The 24782-nt window shown below is 37.3% G+C and overlaps 1 protein-coding gene across 4 annotated transcripts; it reads right to left on the bottom strand.

Moving 5' to 3' along the window:
* Positions 1-3802: 3802 nt before the first annotated feature.
* Positions 3803-24154, bottom strand: LOC131245360 (uncharacterized protein YNL011C). Of its 4 annotated transcripts, none has more exons than XM_058244763.1 (13): positions 23838-24154; positions 20246-20362; positions 20006-20138; positions 19400-19496; positions 15294-15337; positions 13827-13983; positions 12563-12634; positions 9337-9420; positions 9089-9190; positions 8245-8292; positions 7814-7910; positions 4854-4943; positions 3803-4181 (listed from the first exon to the last, which is right to left on the bottom strand). In XM_058244763.1, the coding sequence occupies exons 1-13, from the start codon at positions 24037-24039 to the stop codon at positions 4159-4161; spliced, it is 1266 nt and encodes a 421-aa protein (XP_058100746.1). In that variant the 5' UTR covers positions 24040-24154; the 3' UTR covers positions 3803-4158. The 4 variants fall into 4 exon arrangements, with proteins under 4 accessions (XP_058100746.1, XP_058100744.1, XP_058100745.1 ...); XM_058244761.1 differs by having other exon boundaries at positions 7814-7939; positions 23838-24152; XM_058244762.1 differs by having other exon boundaries at positions 4851-4943; positions 23838-24152.
* Between the last annotated feature and the right edge of the window lie 628 nt (positions 24155-24782).

Raw genomic sequence — 24782 nt, 5'->3', positions numbered from 1 at the left:
ATGAAAACAAGTAAAAAAAATCCTCGTATAATCGGAATTTCAAAAAATATGATTGTTTCTGTGAACGTGAAAATCCAAATATTTGTAGGATGCCCTCAAAAATACAAATACAAAATCAAAGTAGGGCCTAAGAAATATGCTGTTTATAGGTATTTTAAATACGTGGAGTGCACCTTCAATTTCTCACGGAATGTAAAGCGGTAGCATCAGTTTACAAGTATTTCATCAAACACTCAGTAGACAACATAAAAATCAAGATACAAAGGTATTCGTTTCATATCCATACCTTGCTCACTGCCAGCCAACACTTCATTGAGTCATTTCATCAAACATTTGTTGAGTAACATCAATATCAAAATAACCGAGTCACTGAACTGGTTTGATTCGAGTTGGGGTTCAATCCGAGTCGAGTTGAGCTCGGGCAAGCTCGAACTTGACTCGAAATTTTTTCGAGCTCAAAAAATCAGTTCGACTCAGCTCGAACTTAGTTTTGAACCAAGTCAAGTGAGCTAACTAGGTTCGTGTACACCCCTAATTGCCAATGGATCAATATCGCCAATGTAATATGTATCACCAATATTTTCTACCACGTAAATTCTAGGTAATGCTTGTATCATAAGTGTATCGACGATATTTCAATAATATCGCCAATGTATTGATATCATCAAAATTTTGTTTATTAGAAAAAATTTTATTTCAAATTTTTTTTCTTAGGCACATAGTTGTATGTAGTGTTCAATTTGTCATTGATAATATAGATAATATCTCGATATTATCGATATCACAACATGCGCGATATTGAGACCATAATCTTTCGTTTCCTTTCCAATTATTGTTGATTTCTTGGTGAAATATCATGTATTGTTGATATTTTGCAATATTGATGGATGTTTGGATAGAAGGTTTGATGGTTAAATAGGCCGGATGGGATGTTGGTCTGATTTCTTATAATAACACATGCTTTTAAGGCCCCATTAAATGGAAACTTGTTATGTATGCATTCTTTTTGCAATTTTTTTATTTCTAAATATGCAAATATGTACATTTTAACATCCACTGAAGTTTCGCTGAAAATTCCACCGTTTTCCCATGTTTCCTCGCATTTCCGGTTATTAGTGATATTATCAGAGATATCGATATTGTCTCTGTATCCCTGGCCAGCAAAACTTGTAGCGATACTGATACTTTGAACACTGAATGCAAGTTTCAAACGACAAACCAACTTCTTTCTTTGGAGTTGGTTTTGTTGCTTAGAACTTGCATTTGTGCTCCAAAGAAAGAAGCAAGCACCATGGATGAGACCTTCCTAGTTGAGGGATTCCTTAGAGGCCAACGAGAGATGGTGAATTGATAAATAGTGCATGAGCATGGCTCTGAGTATTGGTATCAGAGAGATGCTGAATTGATAAATAGTGCATGAGCATGGCTCTGAGTATTGGTATCAGTGGGGGTGTCTCAGCCCAGCCCAGTCAAAAAATGATACCATACAGCATCATGTATTGGTATCAAGACCATATCAATCAAATTTCTTGTTTTTTTTTGGAAGTAAATAAATAAATAAATAAATAAAAGAGAGAGAGAGAAAAATAGGAACAAAAGTGAAATATCCAAAAATCTATCTTTCTTGTGTGTGTGTGTGTGTGTGTGTGTGTTTTGACTATGTATTCAATGGTGTATCAAACCATTCTTTGGAAAGAATAATCCATCAACTATTGTAATATTTACTGTTAGAGTTATTTTAAGCACAAGTTTGGCAATATCAAGTGACTGCATGGAGAACTCACATATGTCAAAATACTTACCTAATTAAAAATAAACTTACGAATTTTTTACAAAATACCTACGTAAATAAAACATAAAAAAAATCCCTCAAATCTTCAACAAATTAGTAGATTCATAGTCTTCTAATGTTCCTCAAGCAATAAGGAAAAAAAAAAAAACTAACTAATTTTTTTCCCTAAAATTTTCAAATAAACCTACATAAAGAAAAGAAAAGAAAAGCTCCCAAATCTTCAACAAATCAGTAGATCCATAGCGTTTTAATACTCCTCAAGCATCATAGCAAGAATATTCTCAAAATTTCAGAAATACCTATGTAAATAAAGAAAATTTTAAAAAAATAGAAAAAAGAAAAGAAAACACCCAAAATCCATACCAAATCAGCCACAATCAGATAAAAATAGTTTATACTGTTGTTTTGATGGGATTCTAAATTGGAATATCAAAACAAAAAGTTTTTTTTTTTTATAACAAAACCAGGCTTAAGAGCTTTGATCATTCAAATTAGTGTAAAAAAAAAAAAAGGTTTCGATCTTCGATTCTAACCTAGATCTAGTAAAAAATGCCTCTTAAACAATCCCTCACTACAAATAAATCAAAAGGAGAAGAAGAAAAAAATGAAGAGAATGCAAAAAAAAAAAAAAAAACATTGGAGCCTGCTATAATCGTATCAGTTTTAACTGATATGGCTATAAAATATCAATGATGATATGGCCCAATAGGCCAATACGGATCGATACGGTACCATTTTTTCATCGCCAATACAGTCACATATTGCGTCTCGTATCCGGTCAATACGAATGTGATACAGTTGTATTGACGAATATGGTACTAACATTCCAATCCATGGCAGAGAAGCACATCTGTTGCAACCGAAACTGGTTAAATACCTACGGACCACTGCTGGAAGGCAAAGAAGTTGAGTGAGAAACTCTGCTGCATCAAATGCCGTTGGTGTTGGCCAAGTTGAACTCAAAGTCACCTCAGGTAAGGCTTTTTTGACTTATGTATTGCACATTGCAGATATGCGTGAGAATCTAGTGTCAGACTATCTGGTAAACATGGCCAGTTTCAAACAAGCGATCCAATGTCACTAGCATATCATCACAAAACGTGGAACTTTTGTAGGGAAGAGGTTGGATATTGATAGCATGTTTAAGTTGTGTGTTGAGAACATTAATAAAGGTTTTACTTCTTTATATTTAGTGTTATATTGATTTATGGCATGGTAGATTGTGTCATGTTAATCAAAAATATATTATAGCATGAATAACTTAGAAATTATCCCTAATATCGATAATGCAGAACTAAAAACCGTCTAAGTCTGGAATTAATCTAAAATAATTAGAAAACCTTTTCAAGAAGTATCAAAAGAAACTCAGAATTGTTAGGATTGATATGTTAGGACATTTGTAATCTCAAGAAAACCGTGACTAGAGGAGGCAAAAAGTACTTTATTAGCTTTATAGATGACTGCTCTAAAAACATGTGTATCTCATTCAAAGGATAAACATTGTCTATGTTAAAGCATACAAATCTGAAGCAGAAACTACCTACCTACTTCTACCAAGTGCTTCGGAGTGATCAAGGAGACCATGTCTAAGGAATTTAATGAATGTGTGAAGCAAATGGTATAATTCATTAAGCAATTGCTTATACGCCTTAATAGAGTGGAGTCGCTGAATGCCTAAAAGAGAACCTTAGGGCCTATTTGGATTTTGGATATGAGGAATCCACAGGAAAATAACCAAATTTCCCTGGATTTAATGCTTATGGGATTTTTAGATTGCAAAGAAAAGCGTGGTAACCATTAGACTTTTCCACCATTGGCGCAAGATACAAGTTAACTATTGTCTAATGAGAATGGAATTTGCAGTTGCTATATAAACAGACCACCCTTTTGCAAACCCAGGGTGAACGATGTTGGAAAACGTAATCACTACAGCTATCCATGTCCACAACATGGATTCCTCATATCCAAACAGGCCCTTAATTGAAATGGGGCGTAAGGGGAAAATTTGCATTCAGATGAATCAGGACCTAATGATTTCTCTAATATTAATGATGGAGACATGGAGAAATTTACAGATATGATTTGATTTACAGGTGGGATTACAGCTCCTTTCAAGGAGATTATGAATCAAACAACAAGATTAACAAATGCTATGCAACAGAGAATTTCTGAGACACACCTGAAAGGACCAATGCTGCCAAGAGATGCTCCAAGAAATCATGAGTCAATCACCAATCCTTTTTTCGCACCAAATACTCTATTGGCACCGAATAGCCCCCACAGCATGGGTGTTTGTGAATTCACTGATGAAATCTGCAAGCGCTTGGATTAAAGCCTTGGGATCAAAGATGACCCCTACTTTTGGATCATGCAGGCAGTCCACGGTAATCTGCAAGAATAACATATTAGATGAGGAAGAACATCCCCAATGCTAGCAAATTGTGTATGTAGCATAGTTGTCCAACATGGAAGAAAACTTAGTCCTCTTTTGTGAAGGACTTCCAAGAATAATAACAGAAAGTGTCTGCAGTAAATCTAGATACAGTGGTAAAAATAGTGCATGCAGTAAATCTAGATGCAGTAGCCAAGGACTTCTTTTTATAAGAGGTAAGAGGGCAGATTCAATTATTTCAAGGCGGTTCCAAAACATTAGTTTACATTGACTAGTAGGAAAAGGGTGTTGCAACTATAGATTAAAATGGAACAAATTATGAATGATTTGTTGCACCAAATATCCTGAAATTTCATAATATTCCATGATTAGTCAGTCTAATTGGTTGCAAATATCATAAAATTTCATGATCTTTCCTGCAATTGAATGCTCCCTAAACAAATTATAAATGTTATAAAAGCAAGCGCTAGAAGTGATGCTTTATTTTACTTTCCTAGAACTAACAAGCTTCATGATATTAAATACATAGTATAATCATGGTGCAATAATGCATTTCAACAACTCAGGAAATTGCATTCAGTAAGCTGAAACATTGTATCGATGCTTTGCTAACAAAAATGAACAGGTTGCTGGAAAAAATGACAGGTGGTCAAAGGTGTAGAATACCACATGAAAGATTCCTTGGGCAGCCAAACACTGAACATCTACCGAAATTTGAGCATCCCTGGGCACCAACAAGGCATTGACGTATGCCCTTGGCTGGAGAGAAACAGGCAACAATCAGCATGGTTTTCCTTTAAAAAAATGGCATGGATTTGTAAAAATAACCTTCCAGTGATGAAAATTATCCATTCCGTCACCACACAATCAGCATACCCAACTTTCCATTTTGGGGATTGAAATGATGCACTTCTATATACCAATGCAATTTCGAAAATGGAAAATGAATGTATGCAAATCCATCACGGTGCGCATAGATATCAATTTCCTATATCTATATTCACAAATGAAAAGATTCCAATAGTTTGGGCGTTAGCAACAAAAATATTTACAGAGCTGCCTTCCAATGATGGATCAATGCTTGTGTTGGTGACAGAATGCCAAAGGAAAATAATAATATAAGAGGCATCTACACAAGGCATTGATAGCTATTTCAAGAAAACTTAGAAAAGAAATATCAAGACTAACAAGCTGTATGGACATAGAGACAAACTGCCATATACGGCAGTTGTTGACAAAGTTCTTTTGATATTTCAGACCTTTAATTTAAAAATCGCATATTCTGGATGATTTGAATTATATGTCCCCAGTTTGAGGATATGCAGCTGAATCTGTACAAATGGCCTACTCCGTGTGGCATCCTGGACAGTTTATCTGGTGGGCTGGGATGGAACATGCCCCAAAATCTCCCAACAGGACAATCCTAACCCTTCTGAGAATTGTCTGCAAATAGATGGTTAAGAAAAGAATATGGATGAAGATTTGTGTTTTTTTTTTTTTTCCTTTTAGGAGGTCGGTTCCTACGGATAGGATTTTTTTCCGATAATTTTCTCCGTGGAGCATGTTGTGGTGTGTGTGTGTGTGTGACATGCCTGCAACCCATCTAACCATCACGTGGACCACCATGCTATGTTTGGTTGGTTGCACATTGTGTTCTATGCCATGGCCCACATGTGTGGGGTCCCCTGTGGTGTATGGCATGGAATCCAGTGGTTCAGTCCATCACGTGGAACACAAATCTAGAGTGTCTGCTGGCAACTGTATAGTGTAGTGTGTGTTATGTGTAGTGTCCAATGTCAACTGTGTAGTATAGTGTAGTATACTGGTTTTTTACCGGTTGTCCTGTATAGTATAGTATGTACTACGCCAACTACGTATTGTCCATCTGTGAGTTTTTGTTTCTAGTAAACTATGTTTAAATGACTGTCCATTGTGAATTTTTCGGTAAACTAAAAAGAGGGAGATGTGGATTGGCTTGCTTTTACTTGAAAAATGAAGGATTTGTAGGCATTTTGCATTTTTTAATATTTATTCTTACTATTTATCATTTTATTTTTCATATAAAAAAATAGAAGTATTGCGTAGCTTATGCTACATGCTATAGGGGGCTGAATGCTATGCAATATGCTATGCGCTATATAAAACACTGGTGAAAACCCCATAAAGGAAATATGAACACTCTTCGATCTCGCCACAAGATTTTTTTGTAAAGTTAAAAGCATATTTTCTAAAATATGAAGCCATCCTACACTCAATGAACGGTTCACTTTTCCACATGGTATGCCAAAACAGTCATGTAACGGTGGTAGCCGTTACACATTACAAAGCTGAAATGGCCATTACAAAAATAGTTCTTAATTGCTCCGCAATGATCCCGTAACGGTCTGTAAAGGGGCCAAAACAAAAATTTTCAAGCAAAAAAAAAAACGTTACGACCCATATCGTAACGGTAACGGTAATGGCGGTGGCCATTATGGCCATTTTTACCATTATTGAACACCTTGCTTGTCCATGGTATGGTGTGGATCAACCTGAAGAGGTATGCATAAATGTTTTTGCCCCAATCAAGGAGGAATCCTAGAATCCCGTCTGTTTTCTGGACTTGGAAAATTACTAAAATTTCAATTATGCCAGAGATACACTCAACTCGACAGGTAGAATTTTGGGTATTTACTTTCCATAGGAGCATAGTGACTAATTTCCTTATCAGAAATTTCTTGGTCCAGGAATTTCTTCAGAAACTTCCAAATTTTGAGGCTTTTCTTGGGATATGTTTGGGAAGATGTTGCCAAAAGGACTTAAAATAATTATTATAAATAACAAATAATTTTAAACAATTTCGCATTAATATCAGGATAATTTTGCAATGAAATTACAAATAAATAAATAAAAATCAAGAGATTTTGAAAATTTCATGATATTAAGCCATAACATCTGTTAGTTGATTTTCCGAAAAAGAAAAAATATCACAAGATTTTCAAAATATTGTCACAATGCTTAGGAGATGCGTCCTTTCCTAATGTTCTAGGAAATATCCCTTCAGTTTCCCTTTTGGGGGTCATGTCAATAAAATTTACCTACTGATAGAAAGAATGTACTTGGGATTATCTCACAAACATAGCTTAAAAAAATTCTTGAACATGACATTCTATTATACTTGTCTTTTCTTGATGTGTGGTATAAGCCAAGCAATCAAGGAAGGACCTATGAACAATAACCAAGGACTAGTATGGCATAATTCCAAGAATTAAAATCTCAGAAAGAAATTTTATGATTTTATGCGTCGAAATAGGCTTATCTATTTGAGGTTGAACTTACCTTTCCTTAGTGTGAATTTTATTCATGATTTGATCGTTAGAGAGTTCCATTGCATTCAATAACACCCAGTTCCAAGTTGAAAGGGGGGAGTTCTATTCACACTCATTTTGCTCATTTATTGTCTTTGGGAACAAAACTACCGTGTTTCCTCCAAACAGTAATTTATACTATCACTCTTCAAAAAAAAAAAAAAAAAGTGTTTTATTCTACTCCTTGGAATGTACAAACAAAATTTTGAAAATTCATAATACCAACAGAATCAAAATATCTTACAAGTCAAATCATGAACTGATGTGCATATATTCACTTACAAGGTTCTTGAGACAATTGTGAGGATCTCCATAAGTCCGATTTAGAGCATTTGTGATGGCGGTCACGAAGCCAGAAGCAGATAAGCCAGTAGTTTCTCTATCATGTGAACCATTCAACAAAAGTACCTAAGTTGAAATGAGTTGAGTAAACACATCGTCATATTATCCATTAGTCCCATAAGATATTAGGTGCTAGCAGCTTTGAGTATGTTTAGACAAATCATCATTGTTCAACATCTAATGAGTTCCAGTATCTGAAATGTCCTTTCAAGTGAAAATTATTGTGCAAAGACAAGTCAACCCTTAATTCTATTAAAAGAATCAACTTTTTAACTGAAAGAGAAAACGAGCAAACAATTCAGCATTTTCTCCATAATAGGCTGCACTATTTTCAAACTAATGAGTACTTAACTAGTTTGATTGGGGAATACCTTGGGGCAGGATCTCGAGGAAATTATCTCCCCAATACCAAGCAATACCTGCAAATGTCCCCATGTCAATAAAAGAAAAGCAGCCAATTTGTCTTGTGCTTCAAAACAGTGAATATCCAAAGATAGAAGATGTTCCTCTTGCCAGAAAACTTAAATAATGATGATGATGACAGCGTTGATGATGATGATGATGATGATGGTAAAAGGAAACTGAGCACGTGGCAAATGTTGGGTTAGCGTCCAACCAAAAGCAAAGTCATGGTCTCTATCCAAATCAAAGTCTAACATGGTCTCTGTACAAAACATTGTTGCTTGAAAAACTGTAATGCCTAATGCTCTCTCCCTCCCTCCCTCTCTCACATTGCCACGACTGACATGCACATTCCCCGAAGGGAGAGCAAACAAAGTAGGGTCATGGACAGAGTTGCTAGGCAAAGTGCTAAGCATGACTGCATGAACCATCCATACACATGAAACACTGTTCCAGAGTAGTTGGCTGCACAAACTAGCAGGGAACTCACTTATCCATGATCACCAATGCCACTCATCTGCCAACATGGTCACACCCCAGGCTGCACCTTAGCACAACCATTACACAATGAAATTCAAAAATCAATCATGAACCATGCAATTCAAAAATAATTTACAGGAAAACTCTTATAATAATTGTTTATAGTGATGCAAGTGCAGGGGATACCAACTACATATTGACTGGCAAAAAATTCATCAGCAGTTCTTGAAATTATAAACTAGGTTACCATATAGTAAGAGTTTAAGCAAAGGCCAGAGTATTCAGATCCACATAATTGAACATAAGAAGTTAAATATAGGCCTCGGGCATTACCAGAGAAGGGCAGATTGATGTAAAAAGGGAGCCCATAGCATAGACAATGCAATCCACTTCACTCAACTGCTCGAGGACTGTAGGGTTAGCCATGGGGAAGACCTACAAAGTAGAAGATAAGGGATTGCAGATATGAGGAATGCCAACAAAAAAGCAATTTGATTTTGCAGGGAAATAAACAAGCATTAACACGCGCGAGTGCGCGCACACCCACACACAGTGTAAGCAAAACAAGATGCCTCATTCACCTCATGCAACAAGTTTCTACCCTCGCTTGACATGTAGAATACCCGCTTTATTCTTGAGGGCAGTGTTGGAGCTGCAGAGCATTCCTGTTCATAATAATCCACTACGAACAAATGAGCAAAATTATGTCCCCAAAAGCTCACCCACTGTCCCACAATATAAACCAACAAATATATTTTTGTATTGAATGAATCAACAAATATATGTAATAATCCACTATCTTATCTAATCAATGAACCCAGTCACTTCAGCCCAAAATGAATAAAATTTCTTCAAAGACTGAAGTTTGAAAGTAACAATAACAAGAAAAGTAATGCCAATTCTATATCCTTCCAAAGTACATAATCACGTGGCAAATTAGAAATGTCAATTCAAATGTTTGATGACACCACGGTTCCAACTTAGCCTCTTTTCAAGTTATTAGAAAATTTATAATACAAGAAGACCAAAAGACAAAAAAACAGAAATAACACACGTCGTAATAACAAAAATAACAAATATGACCACAAATAATATTTTATGATGTCAAAATGACAATTATAAACAGGAACTTGAGTTTGAGCGCCAAGCCAACTCAGACTAAGCTTGACTTGTCTTGATAGCCCATGAGCATGTCCTAGGGTTGATTTGTAGGCACATGATAAGGTGGGCCAACCTTGGTACAGACAAGGCCCATTAGGTTGTTATTATCACATCTAGTTCTATACATATATTCATTATTGTAACAACATCAAGTAATCTAATAATATGCAGTTGTCTTTTGTATATGGAGTGCCGTGGTGTTTGTTTCTCAGTGGTTTGGCGCCAGCGTTGTTGCTTTCTGTTTGTTTTGCTCTTTTTTATAATAAAATTCACGCCGTTCATTAAAATGAAATTTAGCACTCACAAAAGTATTAGGTGAACCTTTTCTTTTAATTATTTGCTCCTTCAAACATTTTAGAGAATCACTGAATCATCATTTATTAGGTGAACCTTTTAATTTGTTTATTAGATGAACCTTCAAGTATTTTATAAAAATTGCAGAGTTTTCTTTTATCGAAATTTAAAAAAAATAAAAATTCGCTGAACTCTTCAAAAAAATTTGCTGACATTTTATCTCATTAGTGGAGAATAAGTGAACCTACTTTTTCCCTCCATCTACTACTATATCTTTTTTTTTTCCTCTCCCATGCTAGCGTTGCAACACAACTTATGACTTAAATCTCTGACTAGTTAGTCCCAAATCTCAAGATCTAGCCCCTTTATTCCTTACCTTAGCAACTCAAAAGTTCTGAAAGATAAATCATGCAATTTCTATGTCCAACTATTCTTGGCCTGATATATTTTGTGTTTCATCCAGAAAAGATGATGGGGACATTACGCGCACACACACGCCCCCTACGCATGTACGCAAGGAGGATGGCCCCACCATTAATTTGGATCGATGACGACGTCCAGGGAGGGCCTCCTAGTTAGAGGATTGCGTTTTGGTTTGTTGGAGTGGACCCAATCGGCATGTGAATCCCACTATGGGTTCTCATGATCGTGCCCTACTATTCTAAATAATCTCGTACTTTAGGTTTTGCTTATTATTGTTATTAAGAATATCATGGACGTTTTAAATTGCTTTGATTAGTTGTTAGTTTTGATTACTTCGTCTTCAAGTAATAGGGTACGCACATGACGCGAGTTTTGGGGTATAAGATTTTATTATAAATAGGCACCCCTTGTAGTTTTTTTTATTCTTATTGAATATTAATAAAATTTCTTCGTTTTTTTCTACTCCTCTAAATTTCTGAGTTGTGGAAATCCAATTGGGTGTGAAACCCTCAATTCCTTAAAAGGCTAATTACCGTGGTGCGAAGCCACACTTATCCCAAATCGCCCAATCTCCTACCTTCCATATTCACCTCTTCCTACAGTCATCTACGCTTTAATTCCAACCTCTATTGCAGCCGTTTTTCTCTCTACAGCAGATTTTCGAAATCTGGCCCTGTAGGGGGGCTAAAACTTTGGCGGAGCACTGCACACAAACCGTGCATCGGACGGGCCGAAATTCGGGGGTTTTGTAGCCCATCCCTGGCCGACCAGCCTCAAGGAGGGAGATTTTGGGTTCGTGGGCCCCACACATATGCGGGCGGGATCACACACACGTGCGTCTGGGCCATTGCTGCTGTACAAGCATACGGTGCTTCTCTGGTTCGTCTCTCTTCTCTCTTTCACTCCTCTTTCACCTAAAATCCCTAACCCCAACCCTAAATTATTCAAATCCCCAATTTTATGCCCTTTCTTCAACTTTAGGGTTCCCTGAATTGAAATTTGTGAATCTATTAGATTGAGGAATTATTTATGTGCATGTGTGGATGAATTTACCCTCCTCTGATTACTGTTTGGTCTATAATTTTGATTGATCTAGCCCTAGCTTGTGTAGGCCTGGATTCGCATAAGATTCCCCTTGATTGAGTGCTTGAACTTTTGTGTGGGATGTTAAATATTGTGTAACTGTTTCTGAACTAGTGTGATATAAAGCCTGATTTTTTTATTTTTTTTTTATTTTTTTGCATATCATGTTTAATTTCCATGTCCGGCATCAAAAGAAATCAAAAGTGAAGCATATTCACACTTTGTTTAAGCCGTCTCAAATTACTTCCTTGGTTGTCTTCCAATTCTTAAAAAAAAAATGATTAACCTCATGCCTTAGATGAATATGGTAGATCAATTGAGTCTCGACTTGGGAGAGAGAGGCTTATCAACTGAGTTCTGACTTGACCTGGACCAGAGCACTTTCTCAAGTTTCAAACAATATGATTAACCTCTATTGCATTTTGACATGCCCATGAACCCAGCTAGAGCATATGTGTTCTCCCTCGTACTTTGTGAAGTCGACCCCAAATTTTGCCTACCCCGGGGTTTACTTACAAGAAGCAAATGGTATTTCTCAGCAGCACTTGTCCAATCAAATCAATATTTAGTGATGGTTGCCCACATGGGTTTACCAGCACAATCACGGGCTGCTCTTTATTCATTCCACCTTGTAGGGCCAACAATTTTCCACCCATCAAGACAAACTGGACTATTTTCTGCATTGCAGCATCATAATAATGTTCTTAGTTTCTTCAAATAGCTAAAAATTATCGATGATCAAACTTCACATATGAAAGCATTCCACATAACAATACTTAAACAGTACTAATCCCAATTAAACCCCTAAATCGGTGTGCTATAAAGAGAAGCACTTTGCACATATACCTTATTTATGGGTTCCATGGTACCAGTAGTTGGATGAGAAATTTCATTTTGACCACGTATTATAGTTCCATCCTGTAAGTGAATTGATTACTATTAGAGAAAATCTCAAACCAACAAAGAACAGGTTCCTGATGGGGGTATACGACAAGTATGTTCAAATACATGTACTTCCTGAACCTGGAAGTATGCCTTAAACAGTAATATTACCAATACACAAAGATAGCATTAGATTGAAGAGTTATGCAAACATATAAGAAAGACATAAAACATGAATGGCACATGTGAACAGGAGGAAACCGAGAAAAAAGAAAAAGAAAAAGAAAAGAAAGAATATTCCTGCTCCAAGTTGTGGCAAGAGAGTATGATGCCTTATACAGTACACTAGCCAACCTTGAACTTAGTGAGCTAAAAGATATCAGGATGAAACACCAACATCAATTAGACAATGTACACTTTCTGACTTCAAAAGCTCTACCACATAAAGTAAAACCGTAATAATGATAATAATAATAATTACTACTTCCAAAGATCTCAATCTCCCTCGATCAATCGATCGATCTCTCTCCATGAAACCACATTCAAACTTCCAGTCCTTTCCTTCCACTTTTGCTAAGTGAATGCTGCTTTCCCGCAGCCAAACTGCTCAAAAATCAGACCCACAAACAGAGTTCAACTTAGCCCCTGTGACTGTATAACAACAGGCTTGTTTATCTTATGTGAGATTAGGTAAACCCCTACATTCATGCAACTGGAGATCTATAGCGTGCATCAACACAATATGGATGTGCTGTAATTGTTTCAGGGAAAGGTAGATGACTCGCATCTAGTAAATAATAAAAATACAAGCTGTAGCATGACCCTGGGCAACTCATAGAGACTACTGCTTCCAAGTTCCAACTTAATAGGCTGGACTTATTTCCTGGGGCAACTCATAGAGAATACTGATTCCAACTAACGCCTATCACTTATTCCCATGTCTAGGCCATCATCCACACGATTGGGACACAACTCATCACTTCTGGTTCACCATATAATTGACATTGACAGGGAAAAACAGAAATCAACGAATATGTAGAAGAACTATGCAGATTGAACCATACACAGCGCCATCATTCATTTTATGTAGCTATGGTTAACAATGATGATGGCTCAATACCATTAGGTGGAGAAAATCAATCTATTGAAGAATGACAATTAATGTTTTTTTAAAGGATGTATCCGTAAGGAATTAATAAAGAGCAATAATATCAATTGGAAATTATACCCATAATTCGCAACCTAGCGTGAGTCTGTCATTGGTTGAAATCACAGGGAGAACAAGACTCTCTGTGGGAATATCTGAAACACGTGAAAACAAAAATATTGCAGCATCTAAAGACTGGAAGAATATGCGTGCCCCTGCAAAAAAGAAATTTCCAATGCTGCAAGCATTATTGAGGTCAGTTTGGCTATAGCAACAAACCCAGCCTGTTAAGACCACTTGTGCTTAAATAACGAAAAACGGGACAAAAAACACTCAAAATATTGATTACAAAAGGAAAACACAGAAAAAATGAGGGGGCAAACAAAGTCAATCAAATATCCATTTCTCATGAACCCTTTCTAGGACATTCCCAACTATCTGCATAGAGCGGACTGAGTGCCTAGCCATATCCAACAGCAGTGGTTTACATGTTCATGCTTAACGTGTTTTCTGTTAATTTGTTTCGTTTGAAAGATGTCAACTCTAACAGGATCCCAGATATTATGAACTTATTTCACCATCATCATCTAATCCTTAACCCAATTAATTGGGCTCGGCTACATGAATACGGTTCCGCCATTTCCACTCTATCAATGGCCAGACCTTCCAGTTAGCCCATAGGTCATCAAGTCTTTTCTTATAACCTCCATCCACATCTTTTTGGCCTTCCCTTTCCCTTTTAGAGCCTTCAGCATCGGCACAGTTCTTGGTCTACGTTGCTGATGAGCCAAACCATCCGAGTTTACTTTCCCTTATCTTATTACCTATTGAGATTAACTTAATTCACTGAATGTTTAAAATCAACTATCCTATACTCAATTGTAAAGGTTCTCCCACAAGGGGAAAAACCAATGTCTGCTTAAACTCTTTCAACTTATACCAGGATTATTACATACTTGAACAGAACAGATGTGGACCTCAATGATTTACCGTACAATGCTAGCATTATATTTGCACAGATCATGAAGCAAAGCGGTGACAGATTTGAGGGCAATGGATTTGGGTGTGCTTGCAGGAAAGTGTCTGTGTCAAAATGTTACCTAGTATAAACTGCTCAAAAGCTGGAGCAGCAAGTCCGATGTGCGATTCAGAGTGGTCAAAAGGATCATGAAACTAAGTATAGTATTCATAATCAGAGTAAAGTAATACAACACTGATATTTAAGTATAGTATTCATAGTCAGAATAAAGTAATACCACACTGATATTTCTTAGATTTGTATATGGATAAAATCAAACAGTGCCAATATTTAAGAAAGCTTGAGGCCATCCCTTTTATGGAAAAAAAGAAGAGAGCAATAGAATCTGTTTAAGACTCGACGCATATGCTTACGAGGAAGACTAAACAAAACATAATCATCATAAACTTACTCCAAATCATCTTCTCCAAAATACAATATGGTGAGATCATTACCACTCAAAGTTAGGCATGTTAGTTACAGAAAGAGCAAAATGGTAAGAATGCTTTTATATGCCACACAAAGAATACCTCCCATTGCTGAAAGAAAAAGATTCACTTGAACGCCGCAGGATCTGTAGAACAGATGAATTGTAATAATAAATATTGGAAATCAATCATCATAAACAATTAAATAGGGCATACTCATCGGATGGCATGCCACTTGAACAAATATATCTTGCACCATCATAGACGAACGGAGGAGAAGAACTCGTATTGCATGAATAATCTCCTGAAAGATTCATTATACAATAGGAACCTCTTCTTCTTCTTTTTTCCCCATTTTTTTTTTTTTTTTTTCTTTTTCTTTTTTGAAAGGTAAAATGGACTCAAACCCATGAATTCAATGTTGAAACACACTCTGTCTACCACTGAGCCATGGGTTGGAGCCCAGAACCTTTTTAAATTATAGAAACTCTAATTTATTCAAAGATTCAAGAAGATTCCATGAAAGTTAGGAAGGATAAAATATTTTGATAGAGTTTACTGTAGCTAACAAACCACTTCAGTAACGTCATCTAAACACAACAGCTTCAAAATAATGTAGAGTCCTAATCTTCAAAATAATGATGATGACGACGACAATGCCGATGTGAAGTGGAATCTTATTTGGGGATTTTGTTTTGTGGTTATCTTATGGTCTATTTGGAAAGAAAGGAATGGTTGCACTTGTAATATAGGCAGAATCTTATAGTTATGAGTCAAATGCCTTGTTTGCTCTTAGGCAGAATCTTCGGGCCTCCTTTCTCATCCGTGTCCAGGGGCCAGCTCTCTCTTTGGTCAGTTATCAATTGTTGTAATGCGTTAGCCTTATATTTGCCTCCAGTTCTTTTAATAAAGCTTTCATCACCAAACAACATCGACAACAACAACAACAACAACAACAATAATAATGGGGAGTCCTGCTTATAGTTCTATAATATGTGAAAAGAAGTTGCAGCAAATTCGGGTGCAGGAAATGTAAGCATCATTGTTTGGACTTCGGAGTATCCCCAATATTATCGAAATATCCCTGATATTATCCGTATCTTCAGCTTGCCGATACTGATAACACTGGTAGCGATACCGATAACACTGCTAGTCTCAGAAATTCTAGGAATCAGCGATGTATCAGTAAGTATCACCAATGGATCAACAATATTTTTTACTATGTAAATTTTGGGCGTCGCTTGTGTCACCAATGTATCAATATCGCCAAAAAAATTTATAGTGTAAATTCTACATGCCGTTTGTATTGCCAATGTATCGACAATATTTCAATAATATTGCCAATGCATCGATATTGCATATCAAAAAATCTGTTTAGTAAAGAAAATAATCCATTTCAAACTTTTTTATGGGCACATGGTTGTATGCGGTGTTCAAATTGTTGACGATAATATTGATCATAACGCGATATTATCGTTATCGCAACATGGGCGTTATCGCAACCACAGTCTTTCGTTTCCTTTCCAAGTGTCAATGATTTCTCGCCAAAATATCATGTGTTGCTGATATTCTAAAACATCGATGGATATTTGGATGGATGGGCGGATGGAAAGATGGGATGGTTGGATGGATAGATGAGATGGATGTTATGGTTGGACTGGTTTCTTACGACAACACATACTTTTAGGCCTCCATCAAATGGAAACTTATTTTGTATGCATTCTTTTTGCAATTTATTATTTATTTATTTATTATTATTATTATTTTAATTCCTAAATATGCAACATGTGTATTTTAGCATCTCCTGAAGTTTCATTGAAATTTTCCACCATTTCCCCCATGTTTCCCTAATATTTCACTACATTTCCAATTATTGGCGATATCGATATTGTTTTTGTATCCCCGTCCAGCGAAACTTGTAGTGATACCGAGACTTCAAACAATGGGAAGCATCCATCTCCAGATGTAGCAAGTATCATCTGCTATGAAGGGAAATAAATGAGGGAGTTGGAGTCGAAGCGCAAGTTCATTCAAAGTGGGAACAAAACATGGTAAAAGGAACATACGAGAACATTCCTGGGAGTAGATTTGTTGTGGACATCAGTGGTGCACCCTTTAGAGTGTACTAGAGGAGGAGGCGTCGCCGACGGAGTACCAGAGCGGAGGAGTTGATGTGGATGGGCGATGGGTCTATCGGACCCACTTTCTAACGCGCTACGAGTGCAAGAGCGGCATGACCGCACCCCGACCATAGATCCATGGTTCGGATTTCACACAGTACCACGCGGATGTTCATCCCAACCATAGATCCATGGGTCGGATTTCACACCCTACTACACTGGTATTTTAGTTTTAGACTTTTTTGTTCTTTTTCTTGTTTCAGGGACTTTATTGTAACTTTCTTTATTTTTCGTCTTTTTATTATTTTTCTTGTTTCCAGGGGGGCTTTAGTGCACTTTTACTTTTTTTCATAGCTTATATATACGTTGTGAGAAACCCTAATTTTATTATTATTGAATGAATAGAAATTCATTTCTTTTTTTTCCTCTTTATTCAAGAGATTAAGGTTTCAAGATTGGCCCTTCGATGTTGAGGATTCCACCCTGATTTCAGGTTTCCCTTTTTCTAAAATCTTTGAGGTGCAGGAAAAGGTAAGAATCGTCCACCTCCTTTTCTTTTGATGACAAAATGACCTATCCCTTCTTCATCTCGAACCACTCATCCTTCACCCTTTTCTAGTTCGAACGGAAAAAAGGGATGGTTAGTCAGTAGAATCAGATCCAAGCTTAATCGTGGACTGACTTATGCTAGATCTGGGATATCCTCATATCTCTAGGTCTTTTTTTACTGTTTACGTGATCTTATGTTAAGAGGCATGATCTTGACGAAATAACGTCATCTTTGTATTGAGATTTACCTAATCTCTTTGATTGAAAATAGTTAGTTAATTGGTGTATTTATTTGAATATTCTTTAACCTGATAATACATGCATCTAGGGTTAGGTCATCACATGTCCCTGCATCAAGATTACATGTGCTCGAATGCATGATTCAGTGAGTTATTGATCCCAAGTAATAAACCAAAAACAAAATAACTGTTATCAGAAAGAAATCCACCAAACATAAACAAAATCCCCCTCCCCAAATTAAGTTTTTATTTCCAACGCACTTCTTAGAAATCAAAACCATGTTACTGAGGGATTGTCCAAGTACCAATAGCAGTAGCCGCCACACGATTGATGAAGGTAAACTTGCCAATTGAGTTACCCATACAAATAACAAAAGATCTGCCCAAATGTTTGGAAATAATATCCAACTGTTAGCAATGACTATAGGATTGAGAAGAAAGCTATTCCACATTAGTTGGATTCAGTATTTTGAAGTTTTGTATAAGTTGATAACTGTTTGGACCATGACATAATTCAAACAAAAGGTTGTGGTTGGACATGCACTCAAACTAACATAAACAAGGGAATGAGAGGAAGTGATGATGGAACTCTATTGGATTCTCACCCATAAAATTCCAGAGAAAACAATTTTGGACGACTACTAGGAAACTAGCTTGTCATATTGCACAGTGTCAGCCGTCAAGGTTCATCATTGAGGGATTTCATGACTAATCTGGCCAAAGGCTACTTTCAACATCTTGTGACTATATTTCATGTAATATGTCACAAGGCAGGGCTCTATTGATTAAGCACTTCAAACCTAGCTCCTCAGATACCATTAGCTCCATGCCTCCTTCCCATTTCCATTTTGCAGTCCTTTTTTTATTAATAGTTTATGAAAATATCAAACATCAAGCTAACCTACCTTTTCTATCAATATCAAGTTGGTCTACTCAGTTAGAGATGTGACTAACTCCAAGCAGATACTGTTTGAAGCCTGAACCTTAAGTCAATTGTCAACCTTTCTAAATCTAAAAATAGTTAACGTGGATGACTAACATGAATTTTGCTAATCCCACAAATGTGTGGTGATTGGTCTGCAGAAGCAGTAGAAACGCATCCATTTATGGTGCCCCTTTCCACTCAATTGACTGCTTATATAAACCAATCATGTGGTTATTAGTCGCTTACCCAAAGCTAACAGCATATGCTCATGAATGTGTGCACAATATAGATGAGAGAGACAAACAGAGAGATGGACAAAGGGATAGTGAATTATAATACACTGCTGAAAGAAATATTTAAGGCAAAATTGAATACCTGGTTTTGAAAATAAACCAGAAAAGCACGAATTGTTTCCCTATAAGGTCCTGATACACCTTTCCATAGAGAATGTTCTCCTTCAACAATGTTATACCTGTCAAATTCTGAAGTCAGCACTCAACACAAAAACATTCAACACCCTACCACTGTAATACCAGAAAATCAGCAACTTCAGAAAATAATAAACCATGATGCTTATTATATGAACTAAAGAGAATTTAGAAGAAATAATGAGCTACTAGAAATTCCGATACCCAATTCCATCCAATGCAGCTGCGAACATTAAACTAATATGCATGTATCACTTACTGATCCTGTAAATTAGTAATTACATAGGGAACAGATATGCTCTCAACAAACATATAATGAAAACAAATGTCTGTCTATGTTACATATATAAAAAACAATAAAAGAAATAAGAAAAAAAAAATCCATTACAAAGATAAAATGTCAATAAAGAATACCCCCAAAATGTTAAAAGTTATCTACCCTAAAAAAAAAAAAAAAGTGCATGTGTGTGCATATGTATTAACACTATTGAACTATGACAAACTGCATTTCTTGGCTGATAAAGAAGCCATTATATGATCAGGTTTTGTTTACCATTCTGATTTCGCTAGTAGAGAATCGAGAGGTAAACGGTGACCAAGCAACCTCCGTACAGCAAGAGCTTCAGCAGTGCTTTCATCTGACAATCTCAAACATCTCGATCGTATGTCTCCAACTGCAGGACCACCTGTAGCATACCTATTGATTTACCTCTACTTTTATCTTGAGAGAAACAAACCTTCACAAAATTGATAAGAATTAAATCTTACATGCAACGCAATTTACTTCTCCTACCTAGGACACGAACGATCTCCGCCGTACTTCCACCATCATCAGAAACAGGGAGAACATGTGCGACACGAGTTGTAAACTTTTTTAATTCTTCCACAACACCATTAAATGCAGTTCCACCTAAAAACAATACCAAGGCACCAAACAGAAGCTCTGAGCTCCTTTTTATCAAAGAAATCAAACTTTACTCAAGAAAATGCACATAGAACTCTACGGTGAAGGCATAAAATGCCATGTCATTAAAGAGATGCCAAACATCATTTTTGCTAGGATTTTCACCTCAAAATTTCGTTTATGGTGGAAATTTATGATCTGACAAGGAATCAAAACTCAGCCAAAAATGAGTCAAGTCAGCTTTGTGAACAGCGAAACAAGCCGCCAAGACCAAGTACACTCAGTTTTGATGGAGAATAAAAACAAGCCACCACCCATAACATGTACTTTTTTACTCCCAATCGTACCAACAGCCAGTCTGAGTAGTTTCAATCATCATGCGAGTTGCTCTCCAAAACCAAGTTTCAATTCCTCGGATGTTATCTGTATTTAGACAAGGAGAGGCAATGGTGAATCGCCTTTATCGTAGAATCCTGTTAGCCACTCAATTGGGCTTATCACCATCCAGTTGATAGTATTGCTGTGTCCAGATGATGATAGGTGGAATGTATATCGCCACAGCACAGCTTAACAGTGACTATATCGTTGGGGTTGTTACAAGCCTGAGGATGAACCAAGAAAGCCTCTTCTCAAGCCTATGCATAGACTCTAACATCACATCGAATACACTGGGAGGGCATATTTATCTCAATCAAAGGCAACTTTACTGGCAAAGCTTTTACAGATGCGAAATAGGCTAGATCAAGTGTGTATTTATTTGAGATAGTTCGGTCTTATGGAAGTGGAAAAGAATAGTCTCTAGCATGTAAATTTGTGTAAAGAAAAAGTCGCTAGCATCAGCATGTAAACTTGGGTAAAGGAGGAGGACCCTTTACGTCAGGTCGGCAGCTCCTCGTTGAATGTTTGCCAAACAATCGTGACAACTCATTTCAGAAGATTGGCAAAGCAGGATCCATAAAGGTTAAAGCTGACCTCAAATAGTTGTGACAAGGTAGCACCGCAGAGATGATGATGATCTACATTATTGTGAAGGTAAGCGTAAGATTTTTGGCTACTATTGTATCTGAGCCTGCCTAGTTCAACTTGCTACCTGGTGAAATAAAAAAGTCTACTAGAGAGCCTATGACAAATCATAATGCAAATGCGCTCAAAGGGCAGTCTATGTATTCCACAGAAGGGCCAAGTAAACAAAGGTGCATTGTGACTTTGTGTGAAATGGATAATGAGGAAAGAGAGTGGTATGCTTAATATTAGAAGTGAAGACTTAGTAATTTTTTAAGGTAGAAGTGAAGAGTTTTTTCCTCTTTTTTTTTTTTTTTTCTTTTTTTCTTCTTCTTCTTCTTCTTCTTTTTTTTTTCCTTTTGGAAGAATAAGTGAAGAGTAGCTGACTCCAATTAATTGGGCTAGGGCTTAGAAGATGACAATGATGAAAGGTAGAAGCGAAGACTGATTTGATGACATCTTTAACAAAGATGCAGGGAAGAAGAGGTTTTACCTTTCAATAGGCATCCTAGGAATGGGTGCCTTGAACTCTCCAGAGAATAGTGTTGGAGGATTTTTTATTTTTTATTTTTCTTTGTAACTTATACTGCGAATTTTACAGGAACGAGCCTTTTTACAGTTCTTTTGTCGTGTAATTTAAGCCATTTATAACTGAAAGCCTGTTTTCAAAGTTAATTTAGAAGGCACATTTTCCTCAATGCTCGAATTCTGATAATGCTCCTCCCTGACCACGAGACTTGAACTTCAGCAGGCTGCTATGCCTTCAAGTAGGGATATCTACAAGCTGGTTCTGATCAGGTTCTCTGTAAGCTTGGCCAGACCTTTTCTTTTACAAATTAGACCAGGATCCATCCTGCTTGCCTAAAATTCAGGCCTAAACATGGCCCATGATCGTCACAGAAATGACCTAAACATGGGCACATGCCAGGCCTCAATCAAGGATTGGAGACACAGACGAGTTGGATGGGACACGACTCCTACAACTTGGACTCAAACTGGATCGGACAATCCAGTTTGACACCATAAGTCAACACCTCCCCCCCCAAAGAAAAAGTCACCTTTGACTCGAGCGATTTGGGCCAATTCAACCCCGACTGGGGCGAGTTGCGACTCAGCACAAGTTGGCGAATCCAAAAACATTGGCCTCAATAGAGAAATGGTCAAAACCTAGGCCTCAGCACAACCCATTTATTTATGAAACACTGAATCTATGGCAGCTCTAGCACAGCATACATAGCATGCATTTCAAAGCACAGTCATGACAGACCCGGCCATTTGAGCCTTCAGACACATTGACAGCCCTAACAACAAGGAGAAAATAATTAAAATTGACAAGGCTTCCAAACCAATAATTCCCGAATCGATTTACAATGTTGTGATCCACTACCTTGCACCGGAAAAAACTCAATACAAACCACACTCATCGACCTAAATTACTAGGAATAACAAACAGACACCTTCAATCTTTGGAAGAATAAAGGGGGAAAAAAAACCATCAATACATACATTCCAGTTCATTTGGTTGCTAGTAGGTATAAGTTATTGACGCAACCAAATGGCCACACGTGCCAATTGGTCAAGATTTGAAGAAAAGGCCCGCATCTCACACAAGCACGCTCCGCACAAGAAAATGCCCACTTTCCTTCTTTTTTTTTAGCCATCATCACTTTCCATTTTTTTCAAATTTCTAAATTAGGAAATCTGCTCTTTCTTTCATAGCTTTTTTTTTAAGGCAGGGAATAATTTTAAATATTTTCTTATCTAAGTATCTTCTTATTTCAGGCATTTTCTTAACTACAAAATGCTTTGTTACTTAGGTGCTTTCCAATTTCATAGATTTTTAGATTTCATATCTTTTATTACAGATTGTAAGGTTGATTATAAATAGGACCTATGTCCTATGGAACAAGACAACTTAATCAATATTCTCTTTATGAAATTTCTTCTTTTCTCTACGGTGGTTGTTGAAGGGAGGGAAAGTGATCTCTAGTTCTAGGCTAGAGGACTGTTGAGCTTGCTCAAAGTCTTGCATTTGTGATCTCTAGCATCTGGCTAGAGGATTGTTGGATCTTTTCCACAATCTCTTTATTTTCTTATTGATTTATTTGTTTTCCCTTTTGGGTTTGCATCAGTTATATAATCAACAATTCCTAGTTCAGGGTGCTTTTGGATCGAAATCCCTGAGAAGAATTTCTCAACAGGCCCCACAGGACCACATTGGAGGATGTTTCCTAAACCCATGTTTTTGACATTTATAGATTCCAATTCCTGCATTCATTGTTCAGCTCATAAGATTCAGAACTCCAATGTACTAACTTCTATCGTTCGAAAGCACGTCTACTCAGAACATAACATCAAAGAAAGGAACCATTACATGGAATCCAGAAGAAAATGTCGAGAGAGGAGATTGGTATGGATTTGCAGATGATTCCAGAAAAATGAAGGGTCCAATACCCAATGCACGGAGAGAGATACGGACCTGAGAAGACGACCAAAGAAGGCTGGCTAGGGTTTGATGAGGAGACAGCACGGAGAGCGGTAGGGCTGCGGAGCACGGCCATCGATTTTTTGAGGCGAAGGAGAGGAAATGAGAACATAAAAGGGGAGAGCGGGAGAGCCTTACACGCCGCGCAGCCAAGGCAACTACTCGCCATGCTTCCTGGCCCGCTCGTTCGACTCATTCGCTGCAACGACGAAGGATGAGCTTGCTAATTCCACACGCGTGCGAGAGCCCTGCACATCCACCCGCAGAAGCATGGTGATGCGTGTGCAAGATCTGAGCTTCCCATACAGTGGGCTGCACAAACATTCTGTAATTAAATCATGCCATTTTAGATGAGGCCCATTCTGTCCTACTCACTGGGGTGCACACGAACCGAGCTAGCTCGGTTAGCTCGCTCGACTCGAAAAAGCTCGATTCTAGTCTACTCGAAGCTAAGTTCTAGTCAGGTTGAGCTGATTTTTCGAGCTCGAAAATGAGTTCAAGTAAAGTTCGAGCTGGCCCCAGCTCGACTTGACTCGGATCGAACCCAGCTTAAATCAAACTTAGATCAAACCAGTTCGATGACTTAATTACTTTGATATTGATGTTGCTCACCAAGTGTTTGGTGAAATGACTTAAAGAAGTGTGGCTGGGGACAAGGAAGGTATGTATATGAAACCAATACCCTTTTTTCTTGATTTTTATGTTGCTTAGAAAGTGTTTGATAAAATACCTATAGAACTATTGCTGTTGTCTCAAATACAGTGAGATTTTGAAGGTGCAGTCAAGGTGTTTGTGAAAATGCTACAATGGAGAACTCAGCTCGAATTGGCCTGAGCTGCTGACCGAATTGAGCCAAGCTGGCCAGTTAGGCTTGAGGATTGAGCCGAGCCGAGTCGAGCTGAGGCCAACTCGACTCGGTTTGACTCAATGTACACTCCT

The sequence above is a fragment of the Magnolia sinica genome, chromosome 5 (assembly GCF_029962835.1).
Source record: "Magnolia sinica isolate HGM2019 chromosome 5, MsV1, whole genome shotgun sequence".
Taxonomy (NCBI): Eukaryota; Viridiplantae; Streptophyta; class Magnoliopsida; order Magnoliales; family Magnoliaceae; genus Magnolia; species Magnolia sinica.
The sequence above is the reverse complement of the archived record's forward strand: the minus strand, read 5'-3'. Positions and strand labels throughout refer to the sequence as shown.

Bases quoted from the DNA above. Each gene is read 5' to 3' on its own strand.
- LOC131245360 (XM_058244760.1), bottom strand. From the start codon at position 24,039: ATGAGTCGAACGAGCGGGCCAGGAAGCATGGCGAGTAGTTGCCTTGGC. The intron at 9,421-12,562 runs GTATATGTGCAA...TATTATGAACAG, and splicing joins CCATGGAACCCATAAATAAG to GAATGCTCTGCAGCTCCAAC. The intron at 4,182-4,850 runs GTATTCTACACC...TTATTCTTGCAG, and splicing joins CCCAAGGAATCTTTCATGTG to ATTACCGTGGACTGCCTGCA.